The sequence below is a fragment of the Meriones unguiculatus genome, chromosome 1 (assembly GCF_030254825.1).
Source record: "Meriones unguiculatus strain TT.TT164.6M chromosome 1, Bangor_MerUng_6.1, whole genome shotgun sequence".
In the NCBI taxonomy this organism is placed as follows: domain Eukaryota; kingdom Metazoa; phylum Chordata; class Mammalia; order Rodentia; family Muridae; genus Meriones; species Meriones unguiculatus.
In genome coordinates, this window is record NC_083349.1 from 164,670,560 (window position 1) to 164,692,381 (window position 21,822).

The following is a 21,822-nucleotide window of genomic DNA, read 5'->3' on the forward strand; positions in this document are numbered from 1 at the left end:
AACGTTGTGTGCAGCTATGTCTATGACAAACTGTTCTGTATACACATAGAATAAAGAACAGACCTTGTATGAAAAATATGAAGGCATTAGCCAGAGATCAAACAATCTTATTTCTACCAAGTATGTGTCACAGAAAGATCATTTCCTATGACTTTTAGTTTGTGAAACCTAAGCCGAAAAAAAGTTTATCAGAGAAATTTCTATATTCTGTTATCAAAAAATATTTGCTCCTTAAAGACTTCAAAAATAAAATAACTCTTATAAAATCATTATTAAAATCTTTTTCACTTGGGTCTTAGCCATCAGTCACTCTGCATATCTTTCATGGAAGGTGTTTGGACATGCAGAAGCAAAGTTTATTCTGTAGGGTAGCAGAGCATAGACTGATGATGAATTTCTTCTCCATTCTTTTGTTGTCATAAGTTTTTTTTCATCTAGCACCAGGAACCAACTTTTTCATATGTTTGTTTGCTTTTCTGAAGCGGCATCTTTCTATGTAGCCAAGGCTGGCCTAGGACTAGTGATCCTCCAGCCTCTTCCTCCCATGTACTTCATATACTGGGTTTACAGGGATGAGCTGCCACTCTTTGCAAAAAAATAAATTAATAAGAAATATTAATGAAATGACAACTTGTGAAATAAAGTTATCATGTGTTTGTAGCTGGCAAAGAATAAACATGGCTGAGGTCATAAGTAAGTGTTTAAGGAATTACAAATGTAGGTGTTTCGTTCAGAATCTTCAGCTCCACATCGCAACATGGCTTCCATATAGTTTAAGGTATTTTTTTAACCCAGGAAATATGTAACCTATAACATTCTTTCCCTGTCTTTCACTTTTTGATATTTTAAAGGTAACAAAACAACTAATACATGTTTTTCCAAAAAGCATACTGCCGTGCTGTGCAAAAGATTTCCAAGCAACAAGTGATTTGCTTTGAACTAAGGAAGTAAGCACACAGTCTTGCATTGGGAGGAGAAGTTCCCCAACTGTGGATCCTGAGGAAAGTCAGTATCATTCCATGCAAATGAAACATGGCATACACATGAAGCTTCAGAGGTGCTGCCTTCAGAAAGGATGGCTATCTCAAAACCCATTGCTATCCAACTGCTATGTTTTTAGATTTAATGTGTGTGAAGACAGTATTTTAGGGGTAGTCAAACAGAAACCACAACGAAATGAAATGATATTTTATATCAACTAGGGGCTACAATCACAATCCAAAGTTAGGGGTAATGGTATAATTCAGCGGTAAAGTGCTTGCCTTGCACAGCTGAGGCCTCAATGTGATCCCTACAAATAGAAAATAAAGAGTGGGGCTTATAAAAAAAATAAGTGTGGTGAAAATGTGGAGAAACACAAAACTTCATATACATCAGCGGGATGAATATTGATTCAGACACTTTAGAAACAATATGGGTTTTCCTCAAATGCTTCAGGGCAGAGGTACTGAGAGTATAGCTCACTGACAGACCACTGCTCAAGCATGCGTAATGTCTAGGTTCCATTTCCAAAACTGGGTAAAATTATTACACATGTAATTACCATATAACCAGTATTTCTTCTTCCAGATACATACCCAAGAAAACTAAAAGCATACATTCAGACCAAAATGTGTGCACAAATGGTCATAAAATATTATTTATGTTATCATAATTGGAAGTAATTCATATACCTATGAGATGATGAATACATGAACAACGGGATGTCATTTCACTACAAAAACGATCAAAGTACATCCTACAACACTGATAAAATTTGGCCAGTGAGATGGCACAGTGGGTAAAGGCACCTTTTGTGGAGCCTAATGTGGTAATGTGAATAAGGAACTTCCATTACAGGTTCATGTATTTGAATACCTGATCCTTAGTTGGTGGCACTGTTTGGGAAGGATATGTACCCTACAGGAGGTTCAGCCTTGCTGGAGGAAGTGTGTCATTGTGGGCGGGTTTGAAGGGTTTATAGCCTTACCTCACTTCCTTCTCTCTCTCTCTCTCTCTCTCTCTCTCTCTCTCTCTCTCTCTGTGTGTGTGTGTGTATGTGTGTGTGTGTGTGTGTCTTTCTCTGTCTCTCTGTCTCTCTCTGTCTGCCTCTTTCTCTCTGTCTCTGTCTGTCTCTCTGTGTGTCTCTGTCACTCTCTCTGTCTGTCTCTCTGTCTCTGTCTGTCTTTCTGTGTCTCTGTCACTCTGTCTGTCTCTCTGTCTCTGTCTCTCTGTCTGTGTGTGTCTCTCTTCTCCTATGACAGAAGAAATGTAATCAGCCAGCATTCTGTTCCTTTCATCATGCCTAGCTGCTGCTCTGTCTTCCTCACCATGGTGGATTGTGTTCCTTCTGGAATCACAAATTAAAGCAAATACTTTTATCCTCTAAATTTCTTCTGGCCAAGATATTTCATCACAACAACAGAGAACTACCTAACACACGTGAGGACATGAGTTTGATCCCCAGACCCACATGATAGAAGGAGCACACTTATTCCTGGAAGTTGTCCTTTAACCTAACAACAACAAAAACAACACACACACACACACACACACACACACAAAGAAATGTAAATGATAGAAAGCCAAATGCAAAGGCCCATATATTTTATGATTACATGAACACAAAATTTTCAAAATAATCCATTCCAAAGACGCCAAGAGTTATAAGTAGCTGCCAGAAAATGCTGACAGGGGGAATACTGAGTGACCGCTAGAGACCTGGTATGAGAGAAATATGCTAAAATCAGATGGTGTTTATGATAGGCAGTATTGATTGTCAATACTGACAGGATATGGAATCACTAGTAGATGAACCTATGAGTGTGTCTACAGAAATTTCTAGATTGGATTAACTGGCATGGGAAAACCCACCCTGACGGTGGGTGATGCCGTTCAATGGGCTGGGCTCCTAGACTGAATAAAAGAAAAGAGCAAACGGGGCTCCTTCCCAACTAGGGAGGCAACTTAACCAGCTACCTCATGCCCCTGCCCCCACCATGACACACCCATCATGATGGATGTTATCACCTTCAAACTGTGAGGCAAAACAAACTCTGCCTTTATTAGGTTGCTTTGCTCAAGTATTTTGTCACAACAGTGAGAAAGATAACTGACAAAGTGGTGTTATTTTCAAAACTGTGTTGACAGGTTATACTAAAAACTACTGACTTAAAAGTTTCAAAAGGGTTTATGCTTCATAAACATGTGTGTATATTAATCATATCACAATTTTAAAAGTAGTATGACTTTTCTCAGTGTAAAACATTTCTATTGTTTATTTCTTCCTGTCGAACTGGAAATACGCATTCTGACTACATTTTTTAGGAAATTGAGTTTAATTTTGTTTTCTCATCATTTAACTTTTCTTCACCCTTAGCAACACTTCCCTATAGTTTATGATTGTCGCTCAGAAGGTCAAATACTGGAATCTTTGATCCTCAGTGTGGTGGTAGAAGGCAGTAGAAGTTTTGGTATGTATAGAAAAGATGGGGTGTGTAGAAGGAAGTTACATCATTAAGGGTGCTGCCCTCAAAAGGGACTGATCCACTTCTCAGAGGATCCTAATTATTTATCTTGAAGTGAATTGTTGCTTCAACAGCAAGCCCAGCTCATAGACTCCTCTCACTTTATGACTCATGGCCTGGCCTCTCTCTGTCTCTCTTGAATCCACTGAATCATCACATATGTTGGACAGATGCTATTTCTATGTTCATTCTGTTTCCAGAAATCTGAGATAGATAAGCCTATATTCTTTATAAAGTACCTAACTCAGGATTTTTATGATAGAGATAAAAGAAAGTGGAAGACACCTCTATACTTACAGTCCAAATCTATTGTCTGTGCTAATAATTCATCCTACTGACTTGTTTAGACTCTGCATGGTAGTTTGGAGAATCAATGCTGGATTCTATTATGAGTTGGTCCAAGAAAGCTACAGTTTAAAATGGAATATATAAATTAAAATTAACACTTAATATCACCACCCAATGTTCAGTGTCATGTCACTAAATCACCTTTATAGCTATTGGTGTTAAGGTCCTGAAAAATAAGAACATCATTCTCTTTACTTAGTTGGTTTAATTGGCTGGTTTTGAAGTTTCAAATCTGGCTTGGAATGGAACATGACTTCATAGGAAGGAAAGTTTTCAGATATGGAACCATGCTAGTGTTGAAGCTGGGTAATGTCACTGATTTTCACCAGGCTGAAGTGTTTTAGTTTCCTCTGTGCCCTGATATCTTATACAGTATCAGATTATCAAAAATTCAATGAGATTTTATCAGTATTCTGTAGGCTTTAACTTTTTTAAAACAACTTTATTTAGGGGGTTTCTTACATCTCTTTCCCCCTTTTCCATCCCAATCCCATCCAACACCCCAACACCAGGTAGGAGAGAAAGGTTAATGTGGATAGGAGATGTGGACTTCATTAGAAGTAGTTCCTTGGAGCGATTGTACTCTTGATTGCCAGGATACCAGCAGTCCAGTCAAACAGAAAAAACAGCAATCCAGCAATAGCAAAAGCAATGTACAGCAACAGGATTCAGCAGAAATGGCACAAAGAGTTCTCCAGAGCTTTTCTCTCCAGGGGTGAAGCAAAGCGTAGGGAAGCAATGAAAAGCAATCTCTCTGTGTCAGTGGGCTCCTATTTATACCTTCTTAAGGACCACACAAGGATATGTGTCCAGCTGAAAGGCTAGAAAAAACCACACAGCCCCCACACACGAGACAGTTTCCTATTGACAAGGATCATTTGCCTTTCGCGAGGCTGCTATCAGCTCTAGAGAAAGCATTTCTGCATCCCACACTTGGAACTACAACAAAAGCATACCCACATAAACCCACCAAAACTTCCGATGAGGTATGTAAATAGCCCTGTAACATCTGAATTTTGTATTCTTAACTGTCCAGTGCAAATGCATATTTATAGTTATTTCATACTGCTTATAAAGGAGAAAAAGTCAAAGAAGAAATGTGTAGTATTTAAAAAGAAATGTGATGGATAAAATACAAAACCAAAGAAACAACCTCTTGAGAGCTGAGATTCAGTTACGCACGCATGATATTCTAGCTATTATGAATTACGTCCATCTCCCTCCCTTATGCTACTCTACCAATGTTTTTATAAACTATTTCAAACCTAAGACTCTAGAATCTCAGATAATAACAGCTGCTAAAGCCTTCTGATTCTCACAGACTTTTTCTTACTTTAAAAGAAACGACTGGTGACTAGACAGGGCTCTGCCAGTAAGTGTGCACTGTTCTTGCAGGGAACCAGACTCTATTCCCAGAATCCATGTTGGATGGCTCAAAACTACCTGCAACTACAGCTCCAGGGGAATCCAGCATCCCTGGTTTCCAGGGATATTCTCACATGTACACATACACACACACAAAAAAAAAAAAAAAAAAAAAAACAGTGAAAAATCTTTTTTAAAAGACTATTTGATCAGCATCATTCTTCTAGATTTTCATTTTTATTGAAAACAAGTAATACTTTGATAATCAAAACTGGTATCTGTAAAAAGAAGTGGTTTCTTCCCTCCTTGAACATCTGACTTGCCACTTACTACCACTGCTTGAAGTCCATGGGCCCTATGACAAACAAGGTAACAAGGTCTTATAAAGGGTTAATGGTTGGAAGATGGACCAGTGTGTTCTTTACATAAGGGACTATGGTGGCTTCACATGGTGTGATTTGAGAAGATTGGTTGGATTATTCATGGATGTGTATTAATCTCATCAATCCCTGCGCACGGTAAGAGGCCCCACTATACCCAGAAAATCAAGAAGGAATAAACTATGCTGGCTCAGTGTCAGGCTTTGCAGTTACATATTTATGAACCAAAACAAATTACTGTTTGATCTTTGATTGGATGCCACCCAAGAGATCACCATCAAGACAAACAGGACAGAGAAATGCCTAAAGACATTGATCATTGACCTATTTTTTTCTTCTCCTCCAATACACACACAGACACACACACAAGACCATGCATTTCCAAGTCACTATTTCAATACTCTCTTTTGCTTAATCTCCCCTAAATTAAAGATAACTCTTTTCCTCCCAACTGAGCATGAGATAGCAGAAGTTAAATTTGTTTTTATTTTGTTCCTTTTTAAAAACACATCTGGACACAGAATAGGAACCTACTAAGAATTAAGCATTTAACTAGATAAATTTGTTTATCAAATATCTTGAAGATTATAGCCTAAAAATAATAATTAAATGAATAGTATGGAATATGTTACAATTTCTCTGGGTATTTAGGTTATTTTCATATTTTTCTGAGGGTAATACTATATTCAATATTATTAGTGCTAAATAGTCTGAGTATTCTGTAATGAATCCAACAATTGAGGATGAGCTGTGTGTATTACAGCTGGGGTTTGTTTGTAGTCTGGATGCAAAAACCCTTATTTATCATCTCAAACACGACGATCTGGAAGAAAAGAAAACTGGGGGTGAGAATAGTCAAGCAAGCTATATAGAATGAAGGAAACACTGGAAGTTAAGAACAAAGACCCATCTAAGAGTTTATGACACCTTGAGGCAGGGTTGGGTAACTCACTTCATTATCTTCTGGATGAAGCCAGGGACCAGGAAGGTACAGTGTTCGCTGAGGTCCAATGCTGTGATATCTGCCAAGATTGCGTCCATTGATGAACACAAACCCATAAGTCCAGTTCTGAAAGGAACAGGGGTTTGAGAGATAAAAATATAAAGAGAAAGCAAAACAATGTGGTGAAAGAGCAAGAATAAGGAGACCAGTGGTACTCAGTATGAAAGCAACTTAGAAGAGAAAACATCTAAAACTTCTTCCCCACAGTCTGAGAATAAGAAAGAAGACAATGGAGCCACCCCTTTCCTGGAGATGCCACTGTGGTACAGTTGAACGATGTCTGTGCTACATTTTTTTTTAAGCAGGGATTTTCATTTCCAAAATAAGAGCAAGGTAAACAAATAAACTGTGCTTCTAACAATGATGGGCAAAGCTACACATAGTCTTTTTGTTTTTATTATATTTTTATGTTTATTTATTTTAATTGTATAGGTATGAGTATTTTGTCTCAATGTATGTATGTGCACCTCACATGTCTGGTTCTAGGTGAGGTTATAAGAAGGCATCAGATACTGGAGTTAAGGTTATAAGGTTATTATATTTTTATGTTTATTTATTTTAATTGTATAGGTATGAGTATTTTGTCTCAATGTATGTATGTGCACCTCACATGTCTGGTTCTAGGTGAGGTTATAAGAAGGCATCAGATACAGGTACTGGAGTTAAACAGTTTTGAGCCACCATATGGGTGCTAAGAACCATCCTCTGAATGGGCAGCCAGTGCTTTCAATGGCTAAGCCATTTCTCCAGGCTGAACATAATCATCTATAATTTACTGGAATTACATCAAATAGTTACAGAAAAAATATTTAGGACAAGAAAACAAAGAAACAAGGAGGCTTCCTAGCGGTTTCATTCCACTAGGGACATCTTATCCAAGGAGAGCAGCTGAGAACTTAAATAGACCCTTCCTTAGCCTCACAAAGGGTGAAAATATATTTGTCAAAGAAGTTCATCAAATAATGTACTCTCTGGGTTGGGACTCTAAGGGACTATACCCTAGAAAAGGATGAAAAAAAAATATAGTTCATTCATCAGAGGCATTAATATGTGAGCAGCTAAGTGACGTAGTCACCCTAAGGAGCAAAATTCTATTTGATTCCAATGTCGTGTATACTGTAAAGCCTTCCTAAAACTATCTGAAAGACCTAAACACAGGTTTATTTAAATAGGGATAAACAAGATAATCACAGTTTTGGTAAACCCAAGAGACCACTAACGAATGTTCCCACATAGGGTCTACTGGACATAAGTAAGTCATTTAATTTACATTCATATAAAAATATTAAGTGGTCATTCTCTGAGACCATGTACATACAGGTAATATATGGACTGAGCAGGTTATATTTCCATATTTATGAATATATATACTCAACAATTTTAAAAAATAGGTCATGAATTTGAGAGAAAACAAGGGGTATATATGGGAGGGGCCACAGGGAGGAAAGGGAAGGAGGAAATTATGTAATTGCATAATCATTTAAAAATATTATTTTGAAAAGGCTTAGATTTTTGCTAGTGTTGATACAAATGGTGGTCCCCTTAAGAAAAGTGGTGGCATCTCAACCTTTAGATATCTCTTTGGGGTTAGTTGCCATGCTTAAGCACAGTTGCTTAAGCTTCGCTATTCAGCAAAAGACAACAAAATACTGGTTACAGGGCAGCCATGGTCTCTAGTGTTCTGGAAACAAAGCTATCTCTGACTAATAAGTGAATAAAGGTTACAGTACCATTCTCAGTCAACAGACTCACACCCCCCCACACACACACACATCATTTTACTATAAAATCCTGCCAGAACCTTAATCCAGGCACTCTGTTACCTGTTTCCCAAGAGCCTCTAATGTGTGATTGCTCTGAGCTAATAACTAGCTATGTCAAGCAGAAAGAAAAAAAAAGTTCAGACTGAGCTCTGGCCAAGTAAGGAAAAAAATATAATTTATAGATGGACCAGGTCTATGATTAAATGTCAAGCTGGTTACATAATGGTCTCATTGTATGTGAGCACTGAGGCAAAAAGTCTTTGCCACTAGGCAAAAAGTCTTTGATACAAAAGTCTGAGAATAACTAAATGCCAGAGAGACACTATCCAAATCACCAAAATCAGAAATGAAAAGGGGACATAACAACACATGCTGAGAAAATCCAAAGAATAATTAGGTCTTACTTCAAAAGCCTATATGCCACAAAATTTGAAAATCTAAATGAAATGGACAATTTTCTTGACAGATTCCACTTACCAAAGTTGAATAAAGATCAGGTAAACAAATTAAATTTTCTTATATCCCCTAAGAAAATAGAAGCAGTCATCAAAATTTCTGAACCAAAAAAGCTCAGGACCAGAAGATTTCAGTACAGAATTCAACCAGCTCTTCAAACTATTCTGCCAAATAGAAATGGAAGGAACATTACCAAACTTATTCTATGAGGCCACAGTCAACTTGATACCTTAACCACACAAAGATGCAACAAAGAAAGACAATTTCAGAACAATCACTTATGAACATTGATGCAAAAATACTCAATAAAATACTTGCAAAACAAATCCAAGAACGCATTAAAAATATCATCTACTATGACCAAGTAGGCTTCATCCCAGGCATTCAGGGGTGGTTCAACATATGGAAATCCATCAATATAATCTACCATATAAGCAAACTGAAAGAAAAAAAGCCACATGATCATCTCCTTAGATGCTGCCACACTCCTTCATGTTTAAAGTCTTGGAGAGATCAGAGATATAAGGTACATACCTAAACATAGTAAAGGCAATATACAGCAAGTCCAAAGCCAACATCAAACCAAACAGAGAAAATTAAATCACTTCCACTGAAATCGGGGACAAGGCAAGGCTACCCATTCTCTCTGTATCTTTTCAGTACTTGAAGTCCCAGACAGAGCAATAAGACAACTAAAAGAGACCAAGGGAACACAAATTGGAACAGAAGAAGTCAAAGTATTACTATTTGCAGATGATATGATAGTATACATAAGTGAAAACAAAACTTCTGCCAGGGAACCCCTACAGCTGATAAACACCTTCAGCAAAATGGATGGATACAAAATTAACTAAAAACAAACAAACAAAAAACAGAGCTCCCCTGTATACAAAAGACAAGTGGGCTGAGAAAGAAATTAGGGAAACAACACCCTTCATAATAGACACACACACTCAAAGTATCTTGATGTAACCGAAACCAAGCAAGTGAAAGACTTGTATGAGAAAAAAAATTAAAAAAAAAAACTTTGAGTCTCTGAAAAAGAAAAATTTGAAGATACCAGATGGAAAGACCTCACGTACTCATGGCTTGGCAGAATTAACATAGTGAAAATGGCCATCTTACGAATAGCAATCTACAGCAATGCAATTTCCCATCAAAATACCAACACAATTCTTTACAGGCCTTGAAAGTACAATTCCCTACATCACATGGAAAAATAACAACAAACAAACAAACAAACAAAACAGAATAGCTGAAACAATCCTGTACAATAAAAAAAAATCTTCCGGAAGTATCTCCATCCCTGGTCTCGAGCTGTACCACAGAGCAACAGTAATAAAAACTGCATGACACTGGCATAGAAACAGAATGGTGGATCAATGGAATCGTATTGAAGACCCAGAAAATGAACTCACAAATCTACTAGCACTTGATTTTTGACAAAGAAGCCAAAAACACACAATGGGAAAAAGGCAACAACTTCAACAAACGATGCTGGTCTAACTGGATATCTACATGTAGAAAAATGCAAATAGATCCATATTTATCACCCTGCACAAAGTTAAAGTACAAGTGGATCAAAGACCTCAACATAAAACCAGACACTAAATTTACTAGAATAAAAAGTGGAAAATAGTCTCAAACTCATTATCACAAGAGACAACTTCCTGAACAGAACACCAACAGCCCAGGCTCTAAGATCAACAATTAATAAATGGGACTTCATGAAACAAAAAAGCTTATGAAAAGCAAAGGATACTGTCAACAGAACAAAACAACAGCCTACAGACTGGAAAAAAATATCTTCACCAACCCTACATCCTAATATCCAAAATATATAAGGAATTCAAGAAATTAAACTCCAACAAACGAAATAATCAAATTAAAGAATAGGGCACAGAACTAAAAGAGAATTCTCCACAGAGGAATATCAAGTGGCAGAGAAACATTTAAAGAAGTGCTCAATGTTCTTAGCCATCAGGGAAATGCAAATCAAAACAACTTTGAGATTCCATCTTACACCCATTAGAATGGCTAAGATCAAAACTCAAGGGACAGCACACATGCTGGTGAGGATATGAAGAAAGGGGAGTGCTCTTCCATTGCTGGCAGGAGTGCAAATGTGCACAAACACTTTCAGAATCAATCTGGTGCTTTCTCAGAAAATTGGGAATAGTGCTATTGGAAGACATCACTGTACCATTCCTGGGCATATACCAGAAAGATGCTCCACCATACAACAAGGACATTTGCTCAGCTGTGTTCATAGCAGCTTTATTCATAATAGCCAGAATCTAGAAACAACCTAGATGTCCCTCAACCAAAGAACGGATGCAGAAATTGTGGTACATTTACACATGGAATAGTACTAAGCTATTAAAAATAAGGAAATCATGAAATTCGCAGGCAAATGGATAGAACTAGAAAAGATCATCCTGAGTGAGGTAACTCAGAACGAGAAAGACATACATAGAATATACTAACTTATTAGCAGATATTAGCCGTATAATAACAAGATAATCATACTACAATCCACAAACCTAAAGAAGCTAAATAACAAGGAGGACCCTAGGAAGGATGCTTAACTCTCATTCAGAAGGGCAAATAGAATAGACACAGGAAGTGGTTGAAGAAAGGGAACAAGATGAGAGCCTATCATAATGTCATCTGAAAGACTCCACCCAGCAGGGGATCAAAGGAGATGCTGAGACTCACAGCCAAACTTTGGACAGGGCAGAGGGTGTTGGGGAACAGAAGGACCCAGTGGAAATAGGAGCTCCATAAGAAGACCAGCAGAGCCAACAAACCTGGGCCCATGGGCTTGTGAAAACTGACACACCAACGAAGGACCATGCATAAAGAGGACCTAGACCCCCCTGCTCAGATGTAGCCAATGAGCAGCTCAGTCTCCATGTGGGTTTCCTAGTAAGGGGAGCAGGAGCTGTATCTAACGTGGACTCTGTTGCCAGTTCTTTGATCAGTTACCCCTAGTGGAGGAGCCTTGCCAGGCCATATAGGAAGAGGATGCAAGCACTCCTAATGAGATTTGATAGTCTGGGGTCAGATGGTAGGAGAGGAGAGCTCCCCCTTCCTGAGGAATAGGGGAGGGAAATAGGACAGAAGAGAAAGGGAGGGTGAGACTGGATCCACTTTCTCAGACAACTAGGAATAGCGCTTCCTCATGATCCAGCCATACCACTCTTAGGCATATATCCAAAAGGGGCTCAAGTACACAATAAGGACATTTGTAGCAGCTTCATTTGTAATAGCCAGAAGCTGGAAACAGCCCAGATGCCCCTCAACTGAAGAATGGATGCAGAAATTGTGGTACATCTACACAATGGAGTATTACTCTGCAATGAAAAATAAGGAAATCATGAAATTTGCAGGTAATGGTGGGACCTGGAAAGGATCATCCTGAGTGAGCTGTCCCAGAAGCAGAAAGACACACACAGAATATACTCACTCATATAGACATATAACATAGGATAAACCTACTAAAACCTGTACATCTAAAAAACTAATCAAGAGAGAGGACCCTGACTAAAACGCTCAATCCCCATCTCAAAAGGCAAAGAGTATGGACATCAGAAGAAGAAGAAAACAGGAAACAACCTAGGAACCTGCCACAGAGGGCCTCTGAAAGGCTCTGCCCTGCAGACTATCAAAGCAGATGCTGAGACTTATAGCCAACTGCTGGGCAGAGTGCATGGAATCTTATGTAAGAAGTGGGAAATAGTAAGATCTGGAGAGGACAGGAACTCCACAAGGAGAGCAACAGAACCAGAAAATTTCAACACAGGGGTCTTCCCAGAGACTCATACTCCAATCAAGTACAAGGCATGGAGATAACCTAGAACCCTTGCACAGATGTAGCCCATGGCAGTTTAGTGTCCAAGTGGGTTACATACTAATGGGAAGAGGGACTGCCTCTGACATAATCTGATTGGCCTGCTCTTTGAACACGTCCCCATGAGGGGGGAGCAGCCTTACCAGGCCACAGAAGATGACAATGCAGCCACTCCTGATGTGATCTGATAGACTAAGATCAGAAGGAAGGAGAGGAGGACCTCCCCTATCCGTGGACTTGGGGAGGGGCATGCATGAAGAAGGAGGAGGGAGGGTGGAACCGGGAGGAGAGGAGAGAGGGGCTTATGGGGGGTATACAAAGTGAATAAAGTGTAATTAATAAAATAAAATAAAATTTAAAAAAACCCACAACAGACCTAGAGTCTGCTGCCTGTGGATTCAGAAGTAGAACTATCAATTACTTCTCCACCAATATGTCTGCTTGTATATAGCCCTGCTTCCCATCATGATGATAATGATCTAAACCTCTGAAACTGTACGTAAGCCCCAATTACATGCTTTCCTTTATGGGAGCTGTTGTGGTCATGGTGTCTCTTCAGAGCAATAGAACAATGACCAAGAGAAGTAGCTTAACCCAGTGAGTGCAAGACCTTTGCCTTAATCATTGTCCTATTGCTGTGAAGAGACACCATGACCACAGCAACTCTTATAAGAGAAAACACTTAACTAGGTGCTTACTTACAGTTTCAGAGGCTTATTCTCTTGTCATCAAAGCAGAGAACATGGTGGCAGGCATGGCAATGCTGGAAGAATTGTTAGAAGCTACATCCCGATCCATGGGGTGGGGGTGGGGGAGGAAAGACTGGACCTGATATGTGCTTTTGAAACCTCAAAGCCCACCCCTAATGATACGCTTCCTCAAACAAGTCCACACCTCCTAATTCTTTTCAAATAGTGCCCTTCCATGATTACTAAGCATTCAAATATATGAAGTCATGGGAGCCATTCTTACTCAAACTATCACAACCTTATTGAATACTCATTCAAGCATAACCCCCTGGATTTATTATACCAGACAGAGTAAAGAGAGCACAGAACCAATGTACTAGAGACAGGATGGTCATTTTTTTGGTGGAGGTTTGTATATACCGTATACGTGTGTATATATGTGTATGTGAGTTTAGAGATCTGAAAAGTTTGGCAAACTTCTCTGTTGAGGCATCTGATGACAATTCTAACTACCATCCCAAGAAAGTAAACATTGACCCAGCTCACCAACATTGTTCTTGAGAATTCAGAAAGCCCTCTTAATATATGCCTGGGAACTAGGAAAATAGATTCTAGGATACATATTGAAGAACATTTTCTGCCCTAGTGGGGGGCTCATGAACACATGATTTAAAACTCTAAAGAAGATACCTAATGGCCTGGCCCATTTCTGCTCAATAGTGAAGGATAAATTCCTTGGCCAAAGTAGTACTCGATAACCAAATCCCTTTAGACTCTATTCAGGCTCATCAAAGATAATACATGCTCTCACAACTGCCTCTTCTGTTTTCATTCCCACTTTTTCTAAGCTTAAATTTCATTTTTAAAAAAATTAGAAGACAGCCAGGGGTGGTGACTCATGCCTTTAATCCCAGTACTCAAGAGGCAGAAGCAAGTGGATCTCTATGAGTTTGAGGCCATTCTGTTCTACAGAGTTCCAACACAGCCAAGGCTGTTGCAGAGAAATTCTGTATCAAAAACAAATAAACAAAGATTAGAAGACAGGCATCCTGGTTTTTAAAATAGTCCTCAGAGTACCAGAATAAATGTCATTGTCTAGATTGTTCTGGAGACTTCAGTTAGGAAGCCTATGAATATTTGCATATGAGGCATACAAAGTAAAGCATTTGAAATAAAACACATTCATGAGCAAGCTCAGTTTAATATATATGTTAATGAGCGTGCTCAGTTTAATGTCACAGTTCAGTAAGAAAGGATGGTGAACACATTCCTAGGCATAACTTCAAGGTCATGGGGCACATGTTTGAAATGTTAAAAGAAACACTTTGGGGCACAATCAGCTTATGTCATTAAGATGGGAGACAAAAGCACTTCTAGTTATGATGGGCTTCTTTATCTCAAAAAGGGTTTTGCTCATCCATCAAGGGCATTTGTCTCATTTAGCTATTAACAAATTTGCCACTCTTGCCCACCATGCCAAGATTTGTTGCTCTTCACTCTAGAGGGAAGCTATGGCTGGTTAGGTATGCTGTATAAAAGGATAGAGAATTAATTTATTATTACTATTATTATCATTCTAATGTAAGCTAAAGTAAGGCTTAGGATCTCTCATAACACAATAATTTGTTTCTTTTGTATTGTTTTATTACAACACCTATATATTTATGCATACCTATTGATTTAAGGCATATCTATTTATGATATAAACCACAGTATTTGAGGTTATTTTTAAGAAGCAAGCAGAAATCTTGGAGCCAAAGAAGTTAAAATGTAAATAAGAAACAGGGTTGAAAGTTTTGACAACAGATCAGATCAAATGGAATTTCTGAACTTCAACACTGATCTTTTGAAATATTCCAATGGTCAGGGAGGAAGAAGGAAAGAGAGGGTAGAGACAAAAAAAAAAGGAAGGAGGAGACAGCCCATTAAAATTATGAAATGTCGGTAAGCAAAATGTTCATATCACAGTAGAAATGGAGATAAGAAGAGGCATTGAAATCTACTTGGTAAAATAATAGTAAAAATTGCACAAATATTGAGAAAGACTCAGATAACCAGGAATTTCCTAAAACCTCAATTACATTCTTTCAAGAAAAGTCTCCTCTGGAGCATATTATTAGCAAACCAACAATCCTTCAAAGAGAATTCAGAATCAGTAAGAAAATCACCAAGCAGCACAGAAGAGAATCTTCAACAGGGTAGCTGTACATTTCTCAGAGGAAAACTTGCAGGCAGAAGTGAATGAGGTAACACATTTAAAGTCCAAAAGGGAAAAATATGTCAACCAAGAATACTATATCTAGAAAATTTGTCTTTCAGAAATGAAAGAGCAGTGAACTCTCCCCAGGACAATTGAAAACTAAGGGAATACAACAGTCACAGAATAGTAACAAGAAATGTTTGAATTCTTCCTCTAGAAAAAAAATATGACAATTAAAATCAGAAAAGCTACTAATATGTAGCATTCTCAGATACAGTAAATGTATAGAAGAAGAAGAAGATGAAAGACCCAAACCCAATTTAAAAAAACAACAGAAAACCCCAGTGTGGCAGTTCATGTCTGTATTCCCAACACCCAGAAGACTGAGCCAGATCAGGCACATTGCCACAAATTCAAGCTAGTGGAAAAAAAATAGCAAGAAGTGGATAAAAGATGCAATAGAGATTAAAAAAAAAACAATATAAATTATCAATGGAAGTACCATTTGGCTTTTGGAAAAGACTAAATTCACAAGCCTTCAGAAGACTAATCAAGAAGAAATTTTATGTGTTACATATTTAATCACACTTACATATAAATACATACCTTTGGAAAACACAGATATGAATTGGAATGTGGAAAGTCTGAAAGAGAGTCTGCCATTTGTTCTGTAGATGTTACAATTGTTTGACTTTTTCAATTGTATTTTCATATACTTTCTAACTAATGATAAATTAGGATGATTGAGAAAAACCATACAGCTTATTAGAAGTAAAGAAGGGGTGAAAAAGGCAAATGTTCCTCTAGGTATATCATGGCTTTGCTTAAGATTTATTTGCTTTAGGTTTTTTTAACATTTTTATTTATATATATAATATATATACTATTTCTCTAAGAATTTTGTATACATTCTGACTATGTTCAGCCTCCCTCCCTCAACTCTCCTCACTGCCTCCCTTCCCACTAAACAAGCTGTTTTCCCCTGATCAGTGTCAATTTGTGTTTCCCAAATATTCGTGGACATGTTCCCTTCCACTGGATCATGATAGAATTACCAACAACTCCCAAGAGCTAGGAATTGCCAGGAACTCCTCAGCTAAAGGAGTAAAACTTCATGCCTGACTACCCCTCCATGCTTGGGTTTGCACAGCTCTTGTGCATACTGTCACTGTCCCTCTGAGTTCATATGTCTGTCTGCTCTGCTGTATCCAGAGACACTGTGTGCTTGCAGTCAACCATGCCTCTTGAGCTCTTTCTGCCACCTCTTCTGTAATATCCTAGAGTCTTTAAAAGAATATGTGTTGGACTAAAGAGGTGGATGAGCAGTATATGACATACTGCTCATATAGAAGACCTGAAATTCAGCTACCAGTACTTATGTCAGAGAGCTCACAACTGTTTATGATTCCAACTCCAGGGGCTCTGACTCCCTTTCCTAACCCCCTGGAGAGGCCATGCACATTCACATGTATGCAAACAAACACATAGACATAATTTTCAAAATAAACTATATCTTAAAAGAAAACACACATCTACAACATCAGAGAAGAAGAGGAGGCTCACTTACTGGAAGGTCCAAGAAGGTGTCCTTGGGAGAAAAGCCAACATTCAAGGTTCCCCAGTAGAAGGCAGGGCCTATGTAATACTCTGGAGCAAGCCTTGGGGTGGCAAGGCGGAGCCTGGAAAAAGGGTCAAAGGTGAGGCTGAGGAAAACTTTTTCCAGCTCTTCTTCCAGTAATGACCCAACCTTCTATCACAGAGATCAAGGCTCCATTGACATTGAACAGTCACTATTAACGTGGCAAGCAGGACACCTCTTCGATTCTAGTGCTGAAGTAAAACATCTGATAACTGGATATACCCCCTCATGTGTCTGAATCTGGGGCTTTTCTCCAGCAGAGTAGAAATTCATTACCTCTCCAGTCCTCAGTATACATTTCAGGTAGGAAGGAGCATACCTGTTGAAGAAACTCATCTTCATGTCCAGAGAATAAATGGTGAAATTCCTCAGCAAAACCTTATTGATGCTAATAAATTCATTTAATCCTGTGGATGGGAAACAGAGAAGAGACTGGCAATGAGTTCTGGATATTCACCAAGATTGGGGACAGAGAAATAAAGATTAAATATGCATTCTGTCAAGAAATATAGCCAAGAGATCAAATATTGAACTGACATATTATTGTGTGAATTTTCTTGTTGTATGCTTTCACACTACTAAAAACATTCCCCATTTTTTCTAAAAATAAGAAAAAACTGAGTGCTGATCTAAGATGGGCCAGCGTCCAGCATAGTTCTTCTGCTTTCCCACCACAGATAACAAAAAGTCAGAACAAAGGAGGAGCCAAAAAGCAACATCATCATTCCGACGACTGAAGTAGGCTACTTCTCAGGGGGTCATTTCTGTTCTCTCAACCCCAAAACATCCCCACTATGAGCATCAAGCAAATGAAGAGAAGTTTTGCTTGTCTCTCAGAACCAAAGCCTACCTTTCTGCTCATTTTGAATATTCCATGAGAAATTGATTCGACCTTGATTCTCAACCAGGATCCTCAGAAGCTGACAACCCTGCTTAGCAAATAAACAAAATAGTCCCTTAGATCTCATATTCTAGGACCCATTCTTTTTTTCAAGTCCCAACAAACTTGGTGAAGAAGTTTAGAGCCCAGCAACTCACATTTCACCTACCCACCCCATCTCCCTACCACCACACGCACGCACGCATGCACGCACACACAAAAACCCCACTGTGCTCCTATCCCATACTTAATCTGCTCTTTTCTTTTTCCTGTTCTGTTAGGACAGGAAAAAGTAATCTTTCATCCTGGTTTTGATCAGCAATCCAAACAGGAGCCAGGGGTTGAATGAGACCTAAGGAGAACTTCACTCTCGCTAAATAATTCATCCTCTAGGTCCTTAGGCCACCAAAGCTCCCTTAAGATTATGGTCCTACACACTTCCTGGTACAGTCCTATGTGAGATGAAATAGCACAGTGGGAACCCAGAACCAGGCTGCTCATAAAGGGGCAGACAAGGATATCTCCTGGACTGTGGGATCACTTACCCGGATTTTAGGAATATTCAGGATTTTACTATGCTCATCCAGAATTCCTATACTTATGTTATTCAAAAACACCTACAAAAATAGAGCCAACATTACATTACATTTGGTCAATAGGACTACCTGAGGAACCAAAGTTTCGACAGATGGTGGTCATAATGAAGAGAAAGGCAGGTATTGATTTTAGTACTCAGATGACTAGAAGTTGAACAGGACTCCCCAGAAGACTGTGAATTATATCAAAATAAATAACAAAAGTCTATTTGATTTGACTCTATGTTTCATATGATTACACCATATTGGTAAAATAAATACTAGCATATTGTAAAGTGAATCTGTTGCTACACTCCTCAGTAACAGAGGTAGGCTACACACAGGCAGAAATATCTGCTGGTGCCTACCTGTGCTGAATCATGAACTGAAGCAAGGAGGCGGCCTCCAGAACAGATGGAAGTCTCATAGAGAACCAATCCAAATGGCTGACCACTGCCATTGTTTATCGGAAGATTCTCCATGGTGACTGGAGTGTATAACGTGACAGGCTATGATGGAGACAGGGCAGGAACAGAAGACAAAATGAGGAGACGCCACGATCCTTTTCCTAAGGATCTTGTCACTATTTGCTGTACCACACAGCAGTCCTCAAAGATTCCTTAAATGAAAACAATCACACAAGAGGTGCTATGACAACACTTCTATGATAATTTACTGTCCAAGAAATTCAGAGAAATATGGCATTATAAAGACCTCACTGTATGTAATCATAAAAATTAATCAACAGACTAAGCAAATGTATTGCAAAATAACTGAAGATGAGAGAATTTTGAACTCAGCATACATTGACTTATGTGGACCACTTACTGTTTACTGCTTCTTGTCTAAAATAGAAACGTGGAGGTGAAGTCAATATAAATTCAAGAGTTTGATCTCTCCAAATAGGACAGGTTTCTCATTTAGAGGTAGAGAAAACATGGAATTAAAAAAAAAAGTAAAGCCTAACTAGTGAGTAATGAAGAATATTGCTTTCATGGATCCATAATCAGAGATTTTTCCACTGAGAATCCTATAATAGCATTCATCAATTGAGTCCTTCTAAGCTGGGAGTAGAATCCTAAGGTAGGCTATCCTGCTATGCCTCTTTTCTCATGTTAATTCTTCAAGTTCTTTACCATCTTCTCCAAAGGAACAGGTAGTTCTTGACCAATAATTCCAGGTTTAGAAACAATGCCAAATAAAATAATTTTCAAACTCCTCCATAAAAAAGTTCCCTGAAAGAATATCTCTTCTGGGACCTACATCCTTCTCCTATGTTTCTCCATGGTCTCACCCTCCACCCCAATGCTTGTGCCCAAGAAGTTCTCACCTTATTTAAGTATGGTAGAGTATCAAACAGTGGTAAGTAGAATGATGGAATCACAGAGCGATATACAGTCTTGGGAGTAAGGCTAGGCAATGGAGGCAGGGAGCCTGCTGCAATGAGAATGAGCTGAAGTTAACATTCCTTTCTCTAAGCAGTCCCAGAACTATCTGTAGCCTCTGTATCCAGAGACAGAAAAGAGAGAGAGAGAGAGAGAGCTTTATCCTAGGATATAGGAGTACTTCTCCAGGGAATATAATTTGAGCCATTTTGCATCCACACAGATCTGGTAGGGACAAATATCTAGGAAATATTGATTCCTGGTAGGCAACATACCTAGCAAACACATAGTAAATATGTGTACCTGGTAGGAACATAGAGAAAGAGGACTAGGAGAAAGCTCCATGTTTTATCTTCTGTGATGCTGGCTCTTCCCTCTGTTCTAATCCTCAGTGGACAGCTAATTGGATGTATTTAGTTAATGTCAAAATAGTAAGTTTTCTTTCTGCATATGTAGTTGGTAAGCCACACGCAATATTATGGATAGCCCACAAGAGTGCTATCCTCCTGTTGAGATGACAAGTACCTGAAGAAGATGCAAAGAGTTTCCGGAGCATGAAATACTTCTCGGTATAATCTCCAGCCTCGGTCAGTACAGCATCATAGTCTACAAGATAGAGGTTCCTGTTTGGGATATGCGGTCCTCCACAGAAGGCCCTACTACAGCATGGGGATGTGTGAAAAGCCAGGTCCACCAAAGATGAGCTAGAAGGCACACACATCCTCTACCTCTGGCATATTCTATAACAGGCTGGGAGGTGGATGTGGAATGTCAATCTGGAAACATTCCCCAAATCCTATCTAGAAACAGGGGGCTCACCCTGCCCTTTCACTTTCTCAGAGACACCCCTGTCCCTTCAACCCATCACCCTAGTCCTGCCTAGGTAGCTCTGAGAGCCCTGGGGTCAGTGCACAAGAGCAAAGCAGAGCATTTAGAGCTGGGAAGCCTGACTGCTAGAATGGCAGCTGGCAGGGCAGCATAAATGTCAAAGAATAAAAGAAAGCAGACGAAAAGCCTCAGTACACAGCACAGTTTGCTTGTTGAGACCTCATGATATAAGAGCATAACTCTGGAGTCTCCTCCCAAAAGCTGTAGGACCACCCATCCCAGAAAAATAACCACACCATCATCACTTGCCATAGCTAGTTACAACAGCTAGGTGTTGCGATTCCTGCCGGGCTCCATTTATAAAACCAAAGTTGGTTCCACCGTGGAACATATACATGTTGAAGGAGAATCCACATTTGATAAATCTAGATACTGTATGTTGAACATCTGTCAGGAAAGGAGGGGTAAAAACAGAGGGAAGAGATCTTAGGTGAAAACTACCATTTCCAGCTCTATCCACCACAATCAAAATCTTGTCATCTTTTTTACCCTTAAGTAGGTAGAACTATCCAGAACCACTCTTGAAAACAAGCAAGTCCTGGAGTTTCTAGTTCTTCTTCTTCTTCTTCTTCTTCTTCTTCTTCTTCTTCTTCTTCTTCTTCTTCTTCTTCTTCTTCTTCTTCTTCTTCTTCTTCTTCCTCTTTTTCACTATAGCTTTCATACAAATTACCCCAAACCACATATATTAAATGATAGCCTAAAACTCTTGTCTTATAAATATCTACATTTTAAAATTATTTGCAAATACCTAGTATGCCCTCATTCCTACCTTCCTAGGACAATGTCTGTAGAGGTCTTGAGATAAAAACATCACATCATTTTACTGTGTTGTGGCTGTTTATAATCTTTGGTCACAGAAACTTCCATCTTGCCAGCATGTTTAACACTACAC

General features: G+C 38.8%; 1 protein-coding gene across 1 annotated transcript in view; it reads right to left on the reverse strand.

The window, feature by feature from the left end:
• Positions 1 to 6,356: 6,356 nt before the first annotated feature.
• LOC110563846 (beta-galactosidase-1-like protein 3) overlaps positions 6,357 to 21,822 on the reverse strand; it is a 40,069-nt gene continuing 24,603 nt past the window's right edge. The window contains exons 11-20 of the mRNA XM_021661056.1: positions 21,180 to 21,317; positions 20,568 to 20,648; positions 19,988 to 20,094; positions 19,026 to 19,166; positions 18,628 to 18,699; positions 18,053 to 18,131; positions 17,522 to 17,609; positions 17,131 to 17,242; positions 6,552 to 6,668; positions 6,357 to 6,422 (exon numbers count right to left, since the gene is read on the reverse strand). Coding sequence (XP_021516731.1) covers positions 6,357 to 6,422; positions 6,552 to 6,668; positions 17,131 to 17,242; positions 17,522 to 17,609; positions 18,053 to 18,131; positions 18,628 to 18,699; positions 19,026 to 19,166; positions 19,988 to 20,094; positions 20,568 to 20,648; positions 21,180 to 21,317 — 1,001 coding nt within the window. The remainder of the gene's footprint in view (positions 6,423 to 6,551; positions 6,669 to 17,130; positions 17,243 to 17,521; positions 17,610 to 18,052; positions 18,132 to 18,627; positions 18,700 to 19,025; positions 19,167 to 19,987; positions 20,095 to 20,567; positions 20,649 to 21,179; positions 21,318 to 21,822) is intronic.